The sequence below is a fragment of the Pseudopipra pipra genome, chromosome W (genome assembly GCF_036250125.1).
Source record: "Pseudopipra pipra isolate bDixPip1 chromosome W, bDixPip1.hap1, whole genome shotgun sequence".
NCBI classification, from domain to species: Eukaryota; Metazoa; Chordata; class Aves; order Passeriformes; family Pipridae; genus Pseudopipra; species Pseudopipra pipra.
In genome coordinates this window covers 1917657-1939637 of record NC_087580.1, presented here as the reverse complement: position 1 = coordinate 1939637, position 21981 = coordinate 1917657, and the positions used below count along the sequence as shown (strand labels likewise).

Genomic DNA, 21981 nt, shown 5'->3' with positions numbered 1-21981 from the left:
TATAGAAATATAATATAGAAATATAGAGAGAAGAAATACTTTATAATACATTATTACATGTTATATATATTCAGCAATAGATAGTAATGTTATAAGAAATATTATTAAAATAATAAAATAAGAAATACTAAAATACTGTAATCAGAATTATTTATTCCACGTTGTAGACAATTATAGCTACAAACATCTCAGCCTCGGCCATATCAATCAACAGAACTGGTCTACTCTGGCCTCAAATCGGGAGGCCTGGAGACACACCATCTCTAACGCTGCTGTTTCCTTTGAGAACACACGCAGAATCACTCTCGAGGAGAAAAGACAAGGCAGAAAGAATCATGTCTTGCAGAATATACCACCTAGGGAGTCTTTCTGCTGTGCCTTTTGCAATCGGATATGTCTATCTCGCATTGGCCGCCTAAGCCACCAGCGTGCTTGTAACAAATGTGGATAGAGCCTTCTGAAATCTTCGTTCGAGAAGCCCAGCCACGATGATGTGTTTAAGACGGGTGTTCCATAATTTAGTGTTCTCACTGAAACCATGCAAATCGTGCGCCACTCGCTCACTTCCCACTCCTCCTTTCCTTCCCACTCCCCCTCCATCCTGAGGCAGGCTGGACGGGACAATTGGAGGCACAAAAGGTAAAGATCGCAGGCTGAGATAAGAACAACTTACTGGAAACGGCAATGAAATAAGAAAACAGTACAGCAACAGAACAGTAACAGAAACAATACTAATAACAGAGTGTACAAGGGAGGCAAATGACTCACACGTGATTGCTCACCAGTTGGTGCCCAACTTTGCCACCACGCACACAACCTGGAAGAGACCCCTTCCCCCATCCTTGACAAAATGAGGAATAACCTCTATGTCCTGGCTGTGCCCCCTCCTGGATACTGCCCAAATTAACACTGTCCTGACCAGAAGCAGGACAATCACCTTCAGGATGTGCAGCACAGCTTTCGGGTCTGCACCGGAGGCACTGGATCCCTCCATGCCAGGGAGGGGAGACATCAGAGATGAGCAGACTTTGGAAATCCCTCACCTCTCACTCCGGCCCATTTTCTCTCATTTTATGGGATGGAAGAATACATACCCAACTCCTCCCAGTGTCCTTCTCACTGGAAATCCCCTGAGCTTTGATTCCTTTGCTGACATGCTGCTTCCTCTGGGAAAAGCAGCCAGAAAACCCAAGGCCATTGCTTTGAGGGAAGGGCTTTCTTAGAACACTTTTCCTGAAGTGCACCCAGGAAGGCTGGGCTGCAGCAGCACATGGCCCCCATGGCTTTGCTACATCTCATCCAGAACACCTGGAAGCCCTTCTCTCACCATCCAGCCGCTCCCCTGCCCTGTCTTCCCCACCCCACAGGCATGCTGCCGAGGAGTTAACAAACTTCACAGTTCAATCCTGATATCCCACTGCTGACTGGGATGGGGGGAGACCAGGGGCAGTTTTGGCCCCCATCAGCACCAGCTCTTGGGACAGCCAGGCTCTCTCCTGACATGTGGGCTCATCTCTGCAGCTTTGCTGTCCTCCACAGGGCGTTGGCTGAAAAAAATCATCTTCTAGAAAAGATATATGACACCAGCCCAGGGGTCAGCAGCACCACATGAGAGCTTGGCAAGATGCCCTGAGGACAACCAGGCCAGGCAGAGAGAGGTGGAAGGACCACAGGGGCTCTCTGAAGCAGCCACATTGTACAACAGAGACAATGAGGCTAAATAAACACTGGGCTGAAAGATGAGAGTGCTCTTACAAGGGAAATTTACAGCTGCTGTACAGGCCTGGGGCTCTTGCTGGAAAGCTTCAGTCTCTGGGCTCCCGGTGCCCAAAGGCATTGCAGATAACTCCTTCTCAAGCAATGGCAGGGAGCAGGGTGGAGAAGTCAAGGATGAGGCAGATCAGAAAGACTGGGGCTGCACAAAGAGATCTACAAGGGAGAGAGACAGCATCTGAAAGGTACTCCTTGCTGACCTATGAGCTGGTGCCGTGGGCTCTACAACTGCTGCCTGCAGTCAGCTTGGAAGCTCTGGCAGTTTTAACAGGAGGTTTGTCTGCAAACAAGATGCAGAGACGTTACGATGATGGATGCGGGTATATTCCTGACCTAGGCTCTCCAGAGGGAAATTCGCTGTCTCCTCATGGGCCATAGAGGCTTTTAATATGGGATGAACTTCACTTGGTCTCCCCAAGCTCATGTCCAACCTGTTCCATGGCCTCTGACTGCGATCTGCTGTCCACCTAGCTTCATCCCCCCTCACAACCCTGGGGACTTCTTGGAGATGAAGGGCTGCTGTGCCAGCACCTACTGCTCCAGGAAGGGAGTGCAAGGGGAAGATGCTACACTCGCAGGGGCAAAGAAGGTTCATTTTGCCATGGGATCCCAGGAGGTCACCATGCACATCGTCAATGGGGTCTGAAAAAAGAAAACTTACAGATGTTGAGGCAGCTGAGCTCATCAAGCACATGTAGAAAAGCTCCTGATTTCAGTATGGCTGGCTCTTTTGAAATGCCCCAGGAAGGAAGATTTGGTCTCAGGCATCATCAGCCCCATTGGCCAGTGTTACGATCCGCCCCAGGAAAAGGGGAGAGGGGGGTAACTCAGGTTCCATCAAAAATTCCTTTGGGGTGGATTACAGCGAAACGACACTAAATAATCGGTGTATGAAAACATATATGGATAAGATTTATTTTAACAATTTTGAATCAGTAGGTAAGTTAACTTTTTTGGGTGCTGTAACCTTTCTAGGGAGGAGAAAAATGCATAGGGGAGAGAAAGACAGGGTGAGAGTAAGGGAGAGCAAGAAAAAAAAGAAGATGAGATAATCACCGCCCACTGGATCCAGCGATGTCTTGATCCGCAGGTGGTGGGGGGAGAAGGAAAAGCAAAAACCCCACCAAACCCCCAAAGTCACCAGTCAAAATTCATATACTTAGCACCTCCCCCAGGGCGGGGAGCCGTCCCCATAGGTTGGTGTCCCCCATTTTGGCGCAGAGTCCACGAGGAGGGCGTGGTAAACTCGGCTCTTCCCGCCTTTTCGGGTCTTGACATCTTCTGCACTGAAGGAGGGGGGGGGATGGGCCCAGTTGCCCACCAGAAAGTCAAAAGCCTGTAGAAGTCTCCCAGAATGCATAAATCATTAACTGTTCCAGTCTCTGACACCACCCCGTGATTTATGCAGTCAATGATTTTTTTTCTTCTCTGTGAATCTTCTTTGTGGGCGGTGCTTCTCGTATAGTGAACAGGAAGACAGAAGAGTAAAGGAAAGGAAGAGGTAGCCCCAATGCACTGCAATTCTCGTCTCTCAAAAAACAACTTTATAATAAAATAGTAAGCTAATTTGTATTAGCTACTCTCTCTCCACCCCGTGAGTAATCAGGGTGAGTAATAGGCTACAATCAAATTTCTTAACATTAATAAGGTTACAAACAGATATACATACTTGAAATTATACATCAAAAACATTGAGTTACTTGGGAGCTGGTAAAAGGCTTTCTTATGTTCTCTTTGGGCCTAAATTTAGTTCTATTTGTTAAATTTAACCAAATATGAAATTCAATGCCTCTCAAGGCAGAAGGCTAATGTATATAATACATATTTGTATGATTTCAAATATGCATGAATACTTGTACTAACTCTCAGGTTATATTTGGTTGAGTTTAGATATTTAAAAAGACAAAATAAACTTGGCAATAATTAAACTAACAATACATCTCAGGAAAACTACACAAACAAGTTAACAATCCTTAATACAAGTAATTTTGGGAGTAGGGGAACACAAACACAATGTTTGTGGTAGGTTTTTACATATTGCAAAATTATTAGGATCATGACATTTTTAAGATAAAACACATGCAAACAACCAATGTGGTAAAAAACAAACAAACAAACCAGTATAACTCTTCAGTTCTGTTGTCACTTCATGTTCTCATAGGATGGTGAGAACTAATGGCAGCAGTGGTAGAAGGCTTTATCGGTCTCATGTGGTGTGATCTCTCCTGCTGGTAGGTTTCTGTAAAAAGAACAAATCTGGCCCATTGTGGACTGATTGTTAAAAAGAAGGAAGAATCCATCGAGTGTTTATTGGATGGTCCTTTCCGTGAGCATCTGTGGCTCCCCATGTGTGAGGGTTAACGGGGGTTTTTAGAGTGAGTGGCACCTGTCCCACAGAGGGTAGATTTACTGATACAGGCTGGCCTGGATAATGGACTGGTTTTACAGGATCTTTACTTTTGTTTTCCCTCAGTAGAATGCTGGGAGGTTCAGGGCAGAATGCTGTAATTCGAGGGCAACCATTTATTGCCCATCGGCTCTTGATTTTGATTACTGCATCAGAAACTCTGGAGGCCCACTCAGGGTTATGAGGTTTTATGGCTCACTTTAGGAGCCCATTGGTACCTTCCACAATACCATTTGCTTGTGGATAATATGGAGTGTGGAAGGTCCATTGAATTCCCTCTTCTCGGGCCCATTCTTGTACCACCCCGGCAGTGAAATGGCTCCCATTGTCTGATTGGATAGACTTTGGTTTGGGTAGATAACTGAACCACAGTTTTAGAGTTTTCACAGTATTCTCTCCCTGGCTCGTCGCACAGCTTCAGCCAGGGTTAGTCCTGATATTATCTCTACCCCAACCAGGATGTATTGTTTTCCATAAGAAATTCGGAAAGGACCCATGTAGTCTACCTGCCAGGTATCCCACAGTCCCTTGTTATCCCTCAGGTGCAGGGGTGGATCTTTCAGTGGATCATGATCTTTCAACCTGGTGTGGCACAGACTACAGGCAGAGATCACTGTTGCACAGCTCCCTGGTAACTGGCCACCCTCTACTGATTGCTTCTTTGAACAGATCTGTTTCCTGAGTGGTCTCTTTTTACGTGTAACCATTCTAACAGACCTTCCCATTTTTGTCCCTCTCCCTCTGTTGTTATCTTAGCTCACCGTGTCAGTGAGTCTACTTGATTGTTTAACAGATGAGCAGGGTTGTTATCTGTTTGGTGTGCACCAACCCATCCCACAAGGAATGTTTTTTGTTTCAGAGAACCGGGACTGGCTTTGTTTTCCCAACTCAGCCTTGGCTCCTGCTGGCTCTGTGTGCCCTGGGAAGGTGTTGTCTCAAGGACTTGCACAGCTGAGAATCCCCCAAATTCCTCCCCAGGCAGTCACAGCCTTTTTCTAACCCTCTTCCTTTCCCCAGGGCTGGTTTTTGGTCACTGTTTCCTGTCCCAGCCTTTGCTCCCTCCTCTTGTCGCTGCTCCAACCTCCCACATCAGGAACATTTTCCCACCTGGTTCATGGTTTTTCCTAAATTCTTTCCCTGCTCAGCCTTTCCCTGGCCATGCACTATTCCCCAAGGCAAAGTTCAAAATTCACAGGTTCACCAAAGCAAAACTGACCCCACCAGAGCCATTTGTGGAATATTTGGAAGGAAAGAACCCAAAGAAACAGGACAAGCATCCACTGGCACAGAATGTGGATGCTGCTGGGGGGGCACTGGCAGCTGCAAAGAGTTTCCACACTTATTAAAACTCTCTCTAAACCCTGACATCGACAAATTCCAATTATTACCAGGAAATGCACCTGGCATTTCCTCCATAGGTAAATATTCTCCAGGTAAGAACCCTCTGCCCGTGTCTGCAAAGGAAGAACTGAGAAGATCATTTTTCCCACCCAAACACTTGATTTTTCAAGAAGCTTTAGTTGATGCAGAGCTTTTAACAGTCTCTAACCCCCAAACTCCTCCTGCCACAGGCTGCAGCTTAGGGCATTTTGGAGAAAAAACAGGTGGGGGAGGAAGAGAAGGAGAAAACAGACCTGGGAGGGAACAACAGAGGAACTTACCATGGAAAATACTCCCACAGACACTGGGTTTGGGGGAAATAAAGGACTTTTGTGTCCCAAAGAGCAGTTCAAAACTATTGCAGGCCAATATAGTTGTGGCCTTTTTTTTGCTGCCCAGGGAAGGGCAATGAGTCCCCAAGTGGCCGTGGGAGTGATTCAAAGGGGCTTTTCTGTAGTGACCAAAGGAGAGGGAATCCAACCAGTCAGCAGCAATTTCCACTTTTTGTCTGCAAATCCAAGAGTAATTCAGCCCTGACCTGAGGGGTCCCTGCAAGGAGACACCTGGGGGTCACAGGGACCCCAAAGTGGGACCCCCAGGCTGGGCTGGGCTGGAGGGGGAGGCCCAGGGGAGACGGAGCAGGACATGCAGGAGAAAGCTGCTTCTTCTTGCTCCTCTCAGTCTCACCTCCTCCTTCCCCCTCCCAAATTCGCTCTGGATCTGGCACAGCAATCTTGGGAAGAGAGAACTAAGCTCAAATGCAAACTTGCTTCATCCTGGGCCAGCCCAGCCCCCACACCCCCGATCTGACTCAACACCCCCATCCCGGTCCATCCTACAGCTCCATCCCAGTATATTCCCATCCCGGTCCATCCCACACCCCCATCCCAGTATATTCCCAGTCCGGTCCATCCCACATCCCCATCCCAGTATATTCCCAGCCCGGTCCATCCCACAGCCCCATCCCAGTATATTCCCAGCCCGGTCCATCCCACACCCCCATCCCAGTATATTCCCAGCCCGGTCCATCCCAGCCCGGGTGTGTCTTTCAGTCCCAGCCCGGCTCGGCTTGGCAGGGACTCCAAGCCCCTCCCGTGCCAGCCCTGCCCCAGCAGGGCCATGTGGCAGCAGCCGATGCGGCTGCAAGGCCGGTCCCCCCCGGGCGGGAGCAGTGGCGGGCCCGGGGCAGCCAAAGGGGTCGGAGCGAGAGGAGCCGGGACGAGGCAGCGCTGCTGCGGCAGCGGCTCCTTCCGAGCCCGCCGGGGCTGGGCGGGAAGGAGGAGCCCGCGGGCAGCCGCTCCCTGCGCGGGCCCTGCGGAGGGGACAGGGCGGGACGAACCCGCCGGACCCCCCTCCCGGCCCCTCCAGCCGCGCCGGGGCCGCGCCCGAGCTCCGCCACCGCCTCCCCGAGTGCCCGCCCGGCTTGGCCCAGAATCCCAGCGCCCTGTGCTGAACCGGCCGCGGTTTACGGGAAACAGCCCTGGCGATGTGCCCGGAGCCGCTGCTTTAGGAGTCCCAGCCCTGGCGATGTGCCCGGGCTGGCGGCAGTCTGTCCCAGTCCATCCCAGTCTATCCCAGTCCATCCCAGTCCATCCCGGTCAGTTCCCAGCAGCCGCCGCCGTTTCCCGGGTCCTGCCCCCCCCCGCCCCCCAGAGCTGCCGCCGGACGCCGCCCCCCCAAGATGCTGACGGGGGTCGGGGCTCCGTCTTTGGCTTCGTCTCCCTGGGCTGGGGCTCGGCCTCCGCCCTCGGGAGGAGCTGAGGGGGGTTCCCGGGGGTCGTGTGTCCCCCCCGGAGCGTGTGTGCCCCCCCGGGACCCCCATCCCGCTGTCCCCCCCTTTTCTCTCCCCACGGAGCTCCTGCCCCAGCTCCCGCTCCCCCCTGGCAGGGGCTTTGGGAGCCCCCCTTTGCCTTGACCCTGGGACCCCTGCGGGGGGCGGTGGGGGCTGCCCAGGGCGAGCACTGGCCCAGGGCGATCGCCCCCCGCCCCCGCGGCATCCGCTGATCGCGGCGCTTCCCCCGCTTTGGCCCCAAAGCGGCGCCTTTAAGGCCGAGTTTAAGCGCAGGGCCCGCGAGTTCAGCTCGGCCCGGCCCGGGGGTCCCGCCGCTCGGGCCCATCCAGGGGGCCCGGGGGTGGCGGGGGGACCCGGGGCGGTGCCGGGAGGGGTCCCGAAGGGGATCCCGGGGCATTCCCGGCAATTCCCCCGGGCCCGCCCCCCGCGCTCCCTCGGCCACTTTCGCTTTCGCGTCTCCCGAACTGCGCCCAGCGGGGCCAGCGGAGCAGCGCGATGGCTCCAGCGCTGGGGCTGGGGGCGCTCCTGGCGCTCCTGGGGGTCTCGGGGGGGCAGCCGAAGGGTGAGTGGGACCCTCGGAACGGGCAACTCCTCAGCCTTTATTCCCGGGCACCGGCACTTCCCTGAACCTCCACTTCCGGGCACCGGGACCCCCCTGCACCCTCTCCCTCAGCACCGGGACCCCCTGAATCCCGATTGCTGAGCACGGGAACCCCCTGAGCCCCCATTCCGGGAAGGAGATCCCCCTGAACACCCATTCCCGGGTACCGGGACCCCCCTGAACTTCCATTTCCGGGCATCGGGACCCCTCCCTGCACCCTCTCCCTCCGCACCGGGATCCCCTTAAACCTCCTTAAACGGCACCAGGACCACCCATTTTCAATTCCTGGGCACGGAGGCCTTCCTGAACCTTCATTTCTGGGCACCGGGATCCCCCCCTGCACCCTCTCCCTCAGCACCGGGACCCCCTTAAACCTCCTTATCCGGCACCGAGACCACCCTGAGTCTCCATTCCTGGGCACAGGGACCCCTCTGGAACCCTATTCCTGAGGACTGGCACCCTCCCAAACACCCATTTCTGGGCATGGAACCCCCCTGAACCCCCATTCCCTGACACAGAAATCCCTCCCCCCCTCCATTCCTGGGCACTTGGACCCCCCTGCACCCCCTCTCACAGCACTGGGACCCCCCTAATCCCCCTTACCTTGCACTAGGTCCCCCTGAACCCCCATTCCTGGACACAGAGACCCCCCTAGACACCCATTCCTGGGAACTGGGAACCCCCTGAACCCCCATTCCAGGGACAGGGATCCCACTGCAGCCCCTTATCCAAAACAGGGACACCCCTGGGCCCCCATTCTGGGCACTGAGACCCCCCTGAAGCCCCTTTTCCTGCACCAGGACCCTCTGAACCCCCATCCCCAGCACCAGGACCCCTCTGAACCCCCTTATCCTCAACAAATAACCCCCTGTGCCCCTTTTTCCTGCTAATCCCACCTCTCCCAGCCCCCTGATCCTCCCTTTTCCTTGACCCTGGGACCCCCTGGACCCCCATTCCTGCCTTTCCCAGCCCCCAGCCCCCACTTTCCTCTACGTCGAGGCCCACTGGGCCCCCTTTTTCTGGGCACAGGGACCCCCTGGATCCCTTATCCTGCCTCTCCCACTCCCAGCCCCCACTTTCCTTGAACCTTGGACCCTTCCCAGCTCTCCCAGTTCCACTTCCTTGACCCTTGGACCCCCCAAGCTCCCCAATCTCTGTGACCCCTCAGTTCTCCACTCCCTGTGCTTCCTGCAGGGGGGTCCCAGGCACCGGGAACGCCCTCGACTGCAATTCCTGGGCACCAGGACCCCCCCTGGAACCAACCTTATCCTGCACCAACACCCCCCTTCACCCCCTTTCCAGGCCATTCTGGGTCTCCTCACCCCAACCCCTCTTTTCACAACACTGGGGCCTCCTGGGCCCGCCTTTCCTGGGCACAGGGACCCCTGGATGCTCCATCCCACCTCTCCCAGTCTCTACACCCTCCTTTCCTTGGCCCTGGGATCCCCAAACCCCCTTCCCGGCTCTCCCAGCTCTCCCAGTTCCGCCTTTCCTTGACCCGTGGACACCCCCAGACCTCCCAAATCTCCGTGTCCCCCCAGTTCTCCACTCCATGCGTTACCTGGAGGTGGCGGTGACGGAGCCCAGCCCGGGGATCCCTCAATTCATGGTGTTGGGATACGTGGATGGGATCCCCTTTGAGCGCTACGACAGCGAGCGGGGCTGGGTGGAGCCGCTGACACCGTGGATGGCGGCTGGAGCTGAGCCGGGATATTGGGATAGAGAGACCCAGATCGACAGGGGGAACCAGCTCGTGGCTGCCTACAAACTGGATGTAGGGCGGGATCGGTACAACTGGAGTGGGGGTGAGTGGGGGGAGCTGGAGAATGGGGGATGTGTGGGGCTGGGATGGGATGTGTGGGGCCAGAATGTGGATCCAAGGCACTCCAATGTAGAGGATCGGTTAGAAATGCGAGGACATATGAACATGGCTAAGGCTATGGATGAGCTGCTAAAGTATAAGACGCAGTCTGACTAGGCCCATGAGAAAGTCTGAGATAGCAGGGCCGTGAGAAAGCAGCAGCATCCTTGGGTATTCTAAATTGGGCTGAAAAACAGGAGCTAGGCATTACCAAAACAGAGACACTTAACGAGCCACCTGTGTAAACAATGAAAGACAGTTAAGATGATATCACCACCTAACTGAGCACCAATAATGAGCCTAATTTCTGTAATATTCATGAGCCTATTATAGAGTGTATATTAAGCTGTTGTCAATCTACAATAAACGAAGTTCCTGGATTCTCACATTGAGGTGTCTAGAGCTTTCCGTCGCGACAAAAATGTGTGCAGGGACCAAAGAGGGGTCCCTAGGGGATCAAGTCGGATCTCCTGGGTCGGAGTCAAGTCGGACTCGGAGTCAAGTCGGACTCCCGAGAGCCAAGTCGGGTTCTCGCAGCCACGGTCGGACGTAGGAGTTTTGGTCGGTCTTGTCGTGCAGCACAAGAAGGCGAAAGGGCTGGAAGAAAAAGAGCTCAAAGTTCCGTGCTTCCAGGGACCGGCGCCCGGGACGACTCCTGAAGAAGGAGGCCCGCCGACCAAGCCGCAAAGTCTCTTGGAAAGGGCTGCACAAAGCGTGGTAACACGTTTTTTAGGTAATAGAGGGACAGGCGGCACTATCATTGCTCCAATGCTTTCTGGGAAAGCGGGGAGTTAAGACGACCTGGCTTTGCGGCAGATGCTGCTTTCATGTAAGGGCCAGGGATATGAAGCGAACACTGTAACTGCCTTTACTATCTCTACTTGGAAAGAACTTAGTGATAAACTCTTTACTGCTGCCTATAAGGGAGAAAAGGTTGCTGCTTCCCTCCTTACAATTTTGGCGATTGTTATCTGGAACAGTAAAAGGCATTAAAGCACAGTCTGAGGACATTAGGATGCTACTGGATACCATCATACGGAGAAATCGTGTAAAAGGAGTCGAGCGGAGTTGAAGGGAGCCGGAGCGGGACCAGAGATCGTGGAGCGGGTCCGGAGACAACGGAGCGGCCCTACCAACATGAACGCGGTGCTAGCACCTCGGCAGTGCGTATCCAGGACGATCGGAGACGACGGCTGCAGTGTGAAAGTACTGCTGATAGACCAGAGATAAACTTTACGAACACTATGACTGAGTTCCACCTTAAGACATTTCCAGCTTTTCATCTGAACTGTGCAGCGGGACTGCGCTGCGCATTTGTGGCTGTGTTCACCGCGCTGGGTGCTTATGCCGCCGTGTTGAGTGAACCCGTGCCGGCGCCGGGTCTGTCCGCCTGTGGCGGGTGCCTACGGGGCGGCGCCGAGCAGCGGGGCAGTGGCGGTGGTCGCGCCGCCTGCGTGGCCCCGGCTCGGAGCGCTCCCGGGTGACACAGAGCCGGGGGCCGGTGAAATCGCTCGGAGCGGTGCGCGGCCCCGGCTCGGAGCGGTGCTCCCGCGTGCGTGCACGCCGGCGGCCCCGGGCGGCGGGGGGGCTCTGTGTCCCCCGCACTGCTGACAGCCATGGTCCCGGGGGTGTGCGTTCCCCTTCCCTTCTTTGCAGCGAGTGGTTTTTCCCTGGTGCCGCTCCTCTTCCTAGAGTGGCGAGTTAATGACGGTAGCAAAGGTTTTGGGGGGTGCAGTCAGGGGAGGAAGAAAGCTGTTTGTCTTTTTCCCCGTTACACCAATCACCCCCTCTCAGAAACGTGTCTGTTTGCAGCTGTTTCTCTCCCTCTCCTATGTTTTTGTCTTTTCTTAAGCAGACTCTGTAAGTTAAGTTCCTTCTGCTGATCTCTCTGGGTGAGCCCAGCCCCTCCTTCCCCTCCTTCGTCCTTCGGCAATGAGGAGCGTGGGGGAGGCAGAGACGGTAAAACACGGAAAAAAGGGAAAAGAGAAAAAACAACTTAAAATTAACAATATCCCAACTTATAAATCAGATAAGATCGCTCTGTTTTTACGGCAATAGGTGTTAAGCATGCAGTGTGCTCATGGCATTCTCAAACGTCTTCTTCAAAACAGGGAGACTGACGAAAAATCCTTTGAAGCAAGATTAGAAATAACGTAACATCCGTGCTTAGCTTTTGCATATTACTGAAGGTTATTAAGAATTTCCTATAGTTTGCCATTTTGCATCTCTTACATGAAATTTGGCTGTTTTCCCCCTGGGGCAGGGTGCAGGTAGAAGATTTGGAGATGGAACGATGAGACAGAAGGGGATATAGTCTTGCCCCCTGCAAAAGTAGTTTTATTGCCTTTATGATAAAATATCGTTGCTCTATAAGAAGGGTTGAAGATTTCCAAGATAATATTCTGTTCTTTCTTGCTGCATTTGTCTTTTACATGGAGAGTTATGCAGGATTTGCAGATTGCTGATGGCAGCTATGCCATAAATTTCCTTTGAATTATGAAACTGATAAGAAGTGCACAGCCAATGACTACTTGAAAATGTGTGTGTGAATGATGAATGTCTGAGGTGGCCACCTAAGAGTGTGTGAAAAAAAAGATTGTGTGAAAGAGAAAAGCTACATGAATGTGTGACTGTGTAAACTTAAAAATACTTTCTGCCGGTGTCAAGATTTTAGAGATGTGTAACATGATTCTGTTGAACCACAGTGACTCCTTATTCTGAAGGGTATATGAATTCTTCAAATTCCCACCATGAGTGATGAGGTTTTAGTTATTTCTAAACTAGATACAAGTATCTAGTATAAACTTTGTGCATTTATAATATTATTAGAAACGTGGCAGCACGAATTACAACAAACCACTGGTTTGCCACTAGCTGCAGCTTTGCAACTATTTGAAAGCAGTGAGCAAAAAGCCTTAGCATATTTACGCTGGGACACAAAGCATATTATCAAGCGCATAGGCATCATAAGAGGCATTAAGATAATAGCTGCCCGTTGTCAGAAAAGAACACCCTTAACAGTTATAATACCTGACGAACCCTTTCAAGGGAATCCACAGAAATATTTAGACCTTTGTGTCAGGAAATATAATCACAGTATTCGAGCTACTGTGAATGTTCCGAGTTCCAACCATAACAGAGACAGGAAGAGAAAGACTAGAGGGAAAAATTCGTCTGTTGCTTCTACCACAATTGTATGAAATTAAAGGGTTACCCAAAGATATACAACTAGAGATTCAACAGTGTAATAGTTATGAGGAATATATCCAATTACTGAATTCGCTGTATTATTTTTCATTAAGAGGTTTTGGTATAGAGTATTGCTTTGCATGCAAAGAACCAGGTTGCTTGGCCTTGATTGCTTTTAGATGTAAGACTTGTGGAAGCAATTGGTGGCTTGGGCAAATTAATTTGTTTGGTATTTGGTGCAGAAAGTATTCTTTTACATTATCATTACAGTCATACACACGTGAATTAGAGCAAACAACAGGTTTACCAATAGCTGAAGCATTACAATTATTTGAAGCTGAAGAACAAGGGATATTAGCTGGTTTGCGCTGGGACACTAATTATATTATAAAAAGACTGAGTATAATCAAAGGTACAAAAATAATAGCAAGCAGGTGTAAGAAGAACACACCTTTGACAACAATATACCCCGGTGGTCCCTTTGAAGGCGATCCACAACAATATCTAGATTATTGTATAGAGGCACATGGTCAAAGATGATGATTTCTTTATGGTTTGGGATTTTGAAAATAATTCTGATAACACAAGGACACCCCAGTATCCCTGTTGGGCCCAGAGAAAACATTTGGGTAACATTTGCCAACCAAACAGGTCAATTGGACTTCTGTCTAAGTTTAGCCTCAGCGTCAGATCCTTTTCAAACGTGTCTGATTGGCATTCCTTACCTTGATACAAATGATTTTGCAGGATGGGTTAGCTCTAATCATAACAAAACCGAGGTGGAATTAGCCTGCAATGTAACAAAAGAATGCACAAACGGCACCAAAGGCATGACATCTCTTTTGTTAGTGGCTAATCTAAACAGGACCATGACAGATAGCCCCAGTGAGTTACAATTATTTGGAGCTGTGTATGGAAATGACTCTTGCTTTAGACTCAATATGAATAAGGAAAAGACCTTTCTACAATGGCAACAAACAATTGGGAATGTATCCACTACGAACATAACAGCACAGAACCCTCCATACGAGAATGTAACCTGGTGCCAAGGCTATGTCAAAAACGTGTCAGTCAGTGTGACAAAGCCAAAATATTTACCACCTGGTTATTTCTTAATTTGTGGTAATAGAGCATGGTCTGCCATTCCTAAATACCCCATTGGTGGACCATGTTACTTTGGGAAAATTGACTATGTTTACACCCACTATGAGACAAATAACGCAGTTGAAAAGGAGAAATATTCGGAACAAACGAGACACTGAATTTGATAAGTATTGTAAATCAGTAGAAAACCAACCCATCGAATTTTGGTCACCTACAGCAAACTTCTTTGCATCCCTATTTGCCCCCGTTGGAGCAAAAAAGAGTCTAGTTCTTGTCCAAAGAACAGCTTGTTGGGCAAGGAATCAAATGAATAGAACCTCGAAAATTCTAGGGGAATTGGCTCATGACTTTGATGAAATAAGACATGCTGTTTTACAGAACAGAGCAGCTATAGATTTTCTATTGCTGGCTTAGGGGCATGGATGTGAGGAATTTGAAGGCATGTGTTGTATGAATCTTTCTGATCACTCTCAGTCCATCTACCAAAACCTAAAAGAAATGCAAAGTCATTTGGATGAGTCTAAAATCCAAAAGGATCCTATTAGAGAATGGTTAGCAAAGTTAGGTTTAGGACCATGGCTCGCTGAGATCACTAAACAAGCTATTTCACTTTTGCTGATATTGTTGGCTGCTTTATGCGTCGTTCCTTGTATTTTTAAGTGTATACAGAACATGCTAATGAAGGCGTGTGTGTGACCCCCAGGTGTGTGTGTGACCCCCCAGGTGTGTGTGTGTGACCAGGTGTGTGTGTGACCCCCCAGGTGTGTGTGTGTGACCCCCCAGGTGTATGTGTGACCCCCAGGTGTGTGTGTGACCCCCCCAAATGTGTGTGTGTGTGACCCCCAGGTGTGTGTGTGTGACCCCCCCCCGTCTTGGCTGTTGGGAGCTTGTTAGCAGGCCCAAATTTCTTAGTGAACTCTTTTGGGCCTGGCCTCCTGTTTCACCAGGGACGCAGCCCGGGCCCGGGTGTTCCCATTCCCATTCCAGGAGTTCCCATTCCCGTTCTAGGTGTCCCCATTCCCATTCCACGTGTTACCATTCCCATTCCAGGTGTTCCCATTCCCATTCCACATGTTCCAATTCCCTTTCCAGGTGTTCCATCCCATTTTAGGTGTCCCCATTCCCATTCCTATTGTCCCTCCTCCCATTCCTGGTGTTCCCATCCCACTTCTGTTTTCCCCATTCCCAGTTCTTGGTGTTCCCATTCCCATTCCAGGGGTCTCCATTCCCATTCCTATTGTCCCCATTCCCATTCCAGGTGTTCCCATCCCACCTCTGTTTTCCCTATTCCCATTCCAGGTGTCTCCATTCCCATTCCAGGTGTCCCAATTCCCATTCCTGGTGTCCTCAATCTGCTCCCAATGTTCCCATTCCCATTCCAGGTGTCCTCATTCCAATTCCAGGTGTTCCCATTCCCGTTCCTGGTGTCCCTAACCTGCTCCCAGTGTCTCCATCCCTCTCCCCGGTGTCCCCATTCCCAACCCAGGTGTCCCCATTCCCATTCCTGATGTCCCCATTCCCATTCCAGGTGTCTCCATTCCCATTCCAGGTGTTCCCATTCCTGGTGTCCCCATATCAACTACTGGTGTTCCCATTCCCATTCCACGTGTCCCCATTCCCATTCCTGCTGCCCCCATTCCCATTCCTGGTGTCCCCAGTCTGCTCCCAATGTCCCCATTCCCATTCCTGGTGTTCCTATCCCATTGCTATTGTCCCCATCCCATTCCTTATGTCCCCATTCCCATTCCAGGTGTTCTCATTCCCATTCCAGGAGTTCCCATTCCCATTCCAGGTGTTCCATCTCCCTTTCCAGGTGTTCCATCCCATTTTAGGTGTCCCCATTCCCATACCTATTGTCCCTCCTCCCATTCCTGATGTTCCCATCCCACTTCTGTTTTCCCCATTCCCAGTTCTTGGTGTTCCCATTCCAGGGGTCTCCATTCCCATTCCTATTGTCCCCATTCCCATTCCAGGTGTTCCCGTCCCACCTCTGTTTTGCCTATTCCCATTCCAGGTGTTCCCATTCCAATTCCAGGTGTCCCATTCCAAGTCATGGTGTCCTCAATCTGCTCCCAATGTTCCTGTTCCCATTCCAGGTGTTCTCATCCCAGTTCCTGGTGTATCCATTCCAATTCCTGGTGTCCCCATTCCCATTCCTGTGTCCCTAACCTGCTCCCAGTGTCTCCATCCCTCTCCCCGGTGTCCCCATTCCCAGTCCAGGTGCCCCCATTCCCAGTTCCTGATGTCTTCATTCCCATTCCTGTTATTCCCAGTCTGCTCCCAATGTTCCCATTCCAGGTGTTCCCATTCCCATTCCAGGTGTTCCCATTCCCATTCTCCCTGTCCCCATTCCCATTCCTTGTTCCCAGGGAGGAACTGCCAGATGCTGGAGGAGGAGCCAGAATTTATTGCCCAAAGCAGGAGATTTTCACACCAAAATTAACCCCCGGTGATGTCACCGCTGTCCCCGTGATGTCACCGATGTCCCTGTGATGTCACCACTGTCCCTGTGATGTCACCGCTGTTCATGTGATGTCACCAATGTCCCTGTGATGTCACCAATGTTCCTTTGATGTCACCGCTGTTCCTGTGATGTCATTGCTGTCCCTGTGATGTCACCGCTGTCATTTCCCCTGCTGGTTTACCTTAAAACCAGCACACCAGGTCTGTGCCCAACGGGGGTCCCTGTGGATCATCCAACGCGGGTCCTCCCATGGCTGATGGAGTTGGAGCAGCGGCCGAAGCTCTTCCCGCAGTCGGGGCACTCGGGGCTTCTCTTACCGGTGGGTCCGTTGGTGGGAGGTCAAGGAAGAGCTCTGCGTGAAGCTCTTCCCACACTCCCCACAGTGGAAGGGCCTCTCCCTGATGTGGATGCGAAGGTGGGTGTAGAGGGTGGTGCTGTCCCACATTCCCTACACGTGTAGGGCTGTTCCCCAGTGTGGATGTGCTGGTGGCTGAGCAGCTTGGTGCTTGTGCTGAAGCTCTTCCCACATTCCAAGCACTTGTAGGGCCATTCCCTGGAGTGGATGCAACGGTGTTTGCAAAGGCTGGAGCTGTCCCTGAAGCTCTTCCCACATTCCTCACACATGTAGGGCCTTCCCCACTGTGGATCATCTGGTGTCGGAGCAGGTGGGAGCTCTGATTGAAGCTCTTCCCACATTCCTCACACGTGAAGGGCCTTTCCCCACTGTGGATCATCTGGTGTTGGAGCAGGTGGGAGCTCTGATTGAAGCTCTTCCCACACTCCCCACACGTGTAGGGTCTTTCCCCGCTGTGGATCATCTGGTGTCGGAGCAGGTGGGAGAGGAGAGTGAAGCTCTTTCCACATTCCCCACACGTGTAGGGCCGTTCCCCAGCGTGGATGCGACGGTGGGTGCGGAGGGTGGAGCTCTGCCTGAAGCTCTTCCCACACTCCCCACATGTGTAGGGCCTTTCCCCACTGTGGATCATCTGGTGGCTGAGGAGGTGGGAGCTCCGTTTGAAACTCTTCCCACACTCCCCACACGTGTAGGGCCGTTCCCCACTGTGGATGCAATGGTGGTTGCGGAGGTCAGTGATCTTGCTGAAGCTCTTCCCACATTCCAAACACCTGAAGGGCTTTTCCCTGCTGGGAGGCTGCTCAGGGACCACCAGCTCGCAGCTCCGCCTCAAGCTCCGGCCGCCTTCCCGGCACACGCTGGCTCTTTCCTCCTCACAGACCCCTGGGCTGGCTTTGCAGCCCCTCCTGCGGGGGCATCTCCGGCCCTTTTCCTCCCCGCTGCCTTCCTGCGCCGGGGAGCCCTTCAAAACGGCCTCTCCCACCAGGCTCTGCCGCCGGGATTTGTCCTCCGCGCTCTCCGGCCTCACCTCGGGGCCTGGGGCAGGAAGCAACAAGGACAGGCAGGGGATTTGCCTCCGGCCCACAGGGAAGCCCAAGGACATCCCCCCAACTCCGGCCCTGGCAGGACAGCCACAAAAGACAAAAGACCGACCCAAAGGGGCACTGACTTCCTCCTCACCTGCCTGGGGGGCCCGCGGCATCTTCCTCTTCCTCGCAGCCTCCTCCTCCATCCGACCAAGCTTTGGGAAGCAGAAATACTGAGGGGGTGGAAAAAAGGGGGTGAGTGCTTTGCCTTGGGGGTTCCTCCTGCCGAAAACCAGCTCTGGGACTCACCGGGCTTCTTGTGTCCATAAAAACCCCAAAAACAACAACATTCAGCCCAAAAACCCCTCCCAAAAGTTCCCCCTCTCTGCTCTCTGGGGTTTGGGGGGTCTCCCCTGTCTGGCCTGATGGCACTTCTGCCTGCATTGGGGGTCCGCTTTTCTCCGGGCTGCCGGGGGTCCCGTGGCTCTGGCGGGGTTCCCACTTGCCGGGGTCCCCTTTAGTGTTTCCAGGGGGGTCCCAGGGCTCACTTCTCCCCACTCTGCCTCCCGGGGCCGGCCGGCCCTTCTCTCTCGGCTCCCACCCTCACAAACCTCTTGGCGCTCTCGGCTCCCACCCCGCCTCAAGGCCCCCCCTCCTCTCCACACTCCAAGGCCTTCCCCCTCTCCGGGACCCCCGCTTAAGAGGCCCGGCGCTCCCTCTTTGCTCCAACCCCTCCAGAATTCCAGGGGTCCCCCAGCTCCGGGATCGCCCCTCTCCGCTCTCCCCACTCCGCGGCTACCGGGGTTCCCCCCCGGCTCTCACGGGGGGGCCCCCAAACCGCTCTCGCCCCCCCGCCATTGCCGAGCGACCGCCAGGACCTTTTGGCTGCTCTTCTTTGTGCTCCCGCTCGGCTCCTCCCTCGGCTGGGCCGCCGCTTTTGGCGGGTTTCCTCCTCCGGGATCCGCCCCCTGCAGCCCTTCCCCCCCTGGCCCAGCCTCCTTGGGCCCCCCTTGGGCCCCCCTTGGGCCCCCCTTGCCCAATAATTCTGATTACACAGACAAGCAATTGGTTTTTATCCACAAAACCCAAATGTAGAACCCAGCACCCTGGGCCATGAACAAAGTGCTGTTCCTTGGGCCCTCCCCGAGTCCAAAGTAAAGGGAGAGGGGAAAAATACCTGCTGGTGGGAGAGCTGTTGCAGTCTGGTCAAAAGTGGGGATTGCAGTCCAGTTGAGGGGGGTGGTCTCAGGCTGGTTGAGAGCAGTGAGCTGCAGTCCTCCTCTGGATCCCACGAGTGGTAAAAAGGTTCCGAAACTCCAGGTTTATATATTCTCCAGTTCAGGCAGGAATGCCCAGTCCTCCCCTCAGAGCAGGCAATTCCATAAAAGGATGCTTAGTTCCTCCCTCAGAGTGGGGAATTCCATAAAAGTCTATGAGGATGCTCAGTCCATAAAAGGATATGAGGATGCTCAGTCCATAAAAGGCTATGAGGGTGCTCAGGACATTCCCCCCCCACCTGGCAGGCCTCTCCTGACAACAGTTCCTGGGAAAATGGCATGGAAGGCCATAGAATCCACAGTTTTGGGCTACACCCATCCAGTGAGGAATCGGTCCCAGCTGTTCTAACTAGGACACTCTGTCTGTCATCGCTGCCATCATCATCATCATCGGCCTCGTGGGAGTCGGTGTCTGGAAGCTCCGATCCGGTAACTCCCGGGATGGGGGTCGGGAAGGGGCACGGATCCGCCCAGCAGCATTCCGGGGATCCTGTGCCACGGGTGCTGATCCCGCTTTCTTTCCATAGGGAAGAGGGAGTGGAAGGGATACGACTCCGCGCCCACCAGTGAGTCCCAGCAGCGTGTGTGGATCCAGATCCTCTGGGCAGGGATCCCAGGATGGATGCCGGGATTCCAGAGGGGAATGGGGGCCTAATGGCTGGAGCGGGATTGGAAGGGGATTCCAGCTCAGGGCAGGATTCCAGAGTGGGCTCAGGTGGAATTGTGGACTGGGATCAGGGCTGGATTCTGGAGTGGGATTGGGGTGGGATGGATGGAGTGGGATTGGGGTGGGATGAACGGAGCAGGATCAGGTGGGATTCCGGAGCAGTTCCTCCTCTCCCTGGGCTCCACAGCCGGCTCCATCCCCTGGGATGGGAACAGGGACATGGTGACTCCTTTCCCCGCTCTCATCCCAGCAGGAATCACAGCCTGAGCAATCCCGGAGCTGGATCCACCCCTTCCCTCTCCCTGTGGAAAGGCAGGAGCTGCTGGCAGAGCTCATCCTGCTGCTCCCACCCACCCCGGCCCCCCTGCGGCTCTTTCCGATGGATCAACTTCCTGCTTTTTCCCGTGTGAAACCCAGGACCACAATTATTCCTGAGGCTTTAATTTGGGTGTGAAAATCTCCTGCTTTGGGCAATAAATCCTGGTTCCCTCCTCCGGCATCCGGCAGTTCCTCTGTGGGAACCAGGAATGGGAATGGGGACAGGGGGGACTGGGATGGGGACATTGGGAACAGGGATGGGGACACTGGAAGCAGGTTGGGGACAGCAGGAAGGGGAATGGGAACTCCAGGAATGGGAATGGGGTCATTGGGAGCAGGTTGGAGTCACCGGGAATGGGAATTGGGACACGGGGAATGGGAATGGGGACATGGGAGACCAGGATAGGGATAGTGGGGACAGGAACAGGGACACTGGGAGCAGGTTGGCACAGCAGGAAGTGGGAATGGGGACAGGGATGGGAACCCCAGGAATTGGGAATGGGGAGAGGGATGGGAATGGGGAGAGGGATGGGAACCCCAGGAATGGGAATGGGGACAGGGATTAGAAGGTGTCTCTGCAGGAGTTGGTTCAATACAAAGGTCGGTCCCTGGCTCGAGGCCACGGGAAGCCCCTTCTTTGGGAATGTCTGGGAAGCAGGTGTCAGAGGTTTGAAAAGAGGTGTTGGAATTGTTTCCCAGTGTCCCCCCCATTCCCATCGGTGTCTCCCGGGATGGGGTGGGTTGGAGCGGAGCCGCAGGCGCTGGGCAGGGGCAGTGGGGGGAGGGCGGCTCTCGGGGACACCGCGGTGGCCGCGGGGAGGGCGGGGGGTCCTTTGTTCGGGGGCTTTTGGGGTTTGTCCAGGACCGGACAGAGCGGGAGCTGGTTTTGGCCACCTTGTTCTCTTTTCCTGAGAGGAAGTTTTTTCCCCACGGGACACCTCGTGGAGAGCGACCGAGAGAGAGAGAGAGAGAGAGAGCCCGACCCATCTGGGAGCGAGGTGTTCTGCTTTGGGGACTGCCCCTGGGAAAAGGGACTCCTTCACTGCTGGCTGCGAGCACACGGGGGTGAGAGAGCTTTGAACTGCCGGGACAGTTTCTCCCCCCCACCTGGGGATTTGGGACTTTGTTTTGTTTCTTCTGAAAGTTTTTGGTTGCACCATTTGTTGTTTATTCAGATTTTGTTAATAAAAAGCTGTTTCTTTTCCTTTTCCACACTTCCACCTGAAGTCTCTTAATTTCTAAGTTCTAATCTTGTTAAACTAAGACCCAGTGCCCTCAGGGGGAGGAGGAGGAAAGGAGACCAAGAGGTACCGTGGCCATTGAAGCTGCAGAGGAACAACCTGTGCCGGTAGCAGCTGCCCCTCTACAGAAGAAATCCAAGACCAAATCAACTCAGTTAGTGAGGGATGAAGGGGAAGCAGAGCCCTCAGAACAGGAGCAAGAGGCAGGGCCAGAGATAATCACCCGATCCCCATCCCCGGCTGAGCTGTGAGAGATGTGAAAAGATTTCAGCCTCCAGCTGGGAGAGCCCCTGCTGACCTGGCTGCTCCAGTGCTGGGATATCATGGCCCAGCATATGGAACTAGGTGGGAGTGCAGCCAAGCAACTGGGATCCCTGTCCTGGGATGTTGGGATTGACCAGGGGAGTGGGAAGAGGACAGAGAGGGGATAAGAGCCGGGTACAGGCTTGGGAATTACCAGGAGGGCTTTTGAAAGGAGCGTAGGGGAAAGGGATGTCTAAGAACAAGTCCCTCAGGAGAGGGAAGCA

General features: G+C 53.2%; 2 protein-coding genes across 3 annotated transcripts in view; both read left to right on the top strand.

Annotated features, from left to right (window-relative positions):
- The window catches only part of LOC135405761 (class I histocompatibility antigen, F10 alpha chain-like), a 152203-nt gene that overhangs the window by 32269 nt on the left and 97953 nt on the right, over window positions 1-21981 (top strand). The window contains exon 7 of one of the 2 annotated variants that reach the window (XM_064640345.1): window positions 20146-20386. The exons of the other annotated variant lie outside the window; for it this stretch is intronic. Within the exon in view, the coding sequence (XP_064496415.1) occupies window positions 20146-20162 (17 nt within the window). The 3' untranslated portion in view covers window positions 20163-20386. Of the gene's footprint in view, window positions 1-20145; window positions 20387-21981 lie in introns of those variants that run through there. 2 annotated transcript variants of the gene reach the window in all.
- LOC135405965 (class I histocompatibility antigen, F10 alpha chain-like) lies at window positions 7532-9931 on the top strand. Its single transcript, XM_064640477.1, has 2 exons — window positions 7532-7914; window positions 9495-9931. The coding sequence occupies exons 1-2, from the start codon at window positions 7848-7850 to the stop codon at window positions 9929-9931; spliced, it is 504 nt and encodes a 167-aa protein (XP_064496547.1). The 5' UTR covers window positions 7532-7847.

What these genes read in the sequence shown, in the direction of transcription:
- LOC135405965 (XM_064640477.1), top strand. Translation starts at nt 7,848, where the DNA reads ATGGCTCCAGCGCTGGGGCTGGGGGCGCTCCTGGCGCTCCTGGGGGTC. An exon ending in CTCGGGGGGGCAGCCGAAGG is followed by an intron (nt 7,915 to 9,494) that starts GTGAGTGGGACC and finishes GTGTCCCCCCAG; the next exon opens with TTCTCCACTCCATGCGTTAC.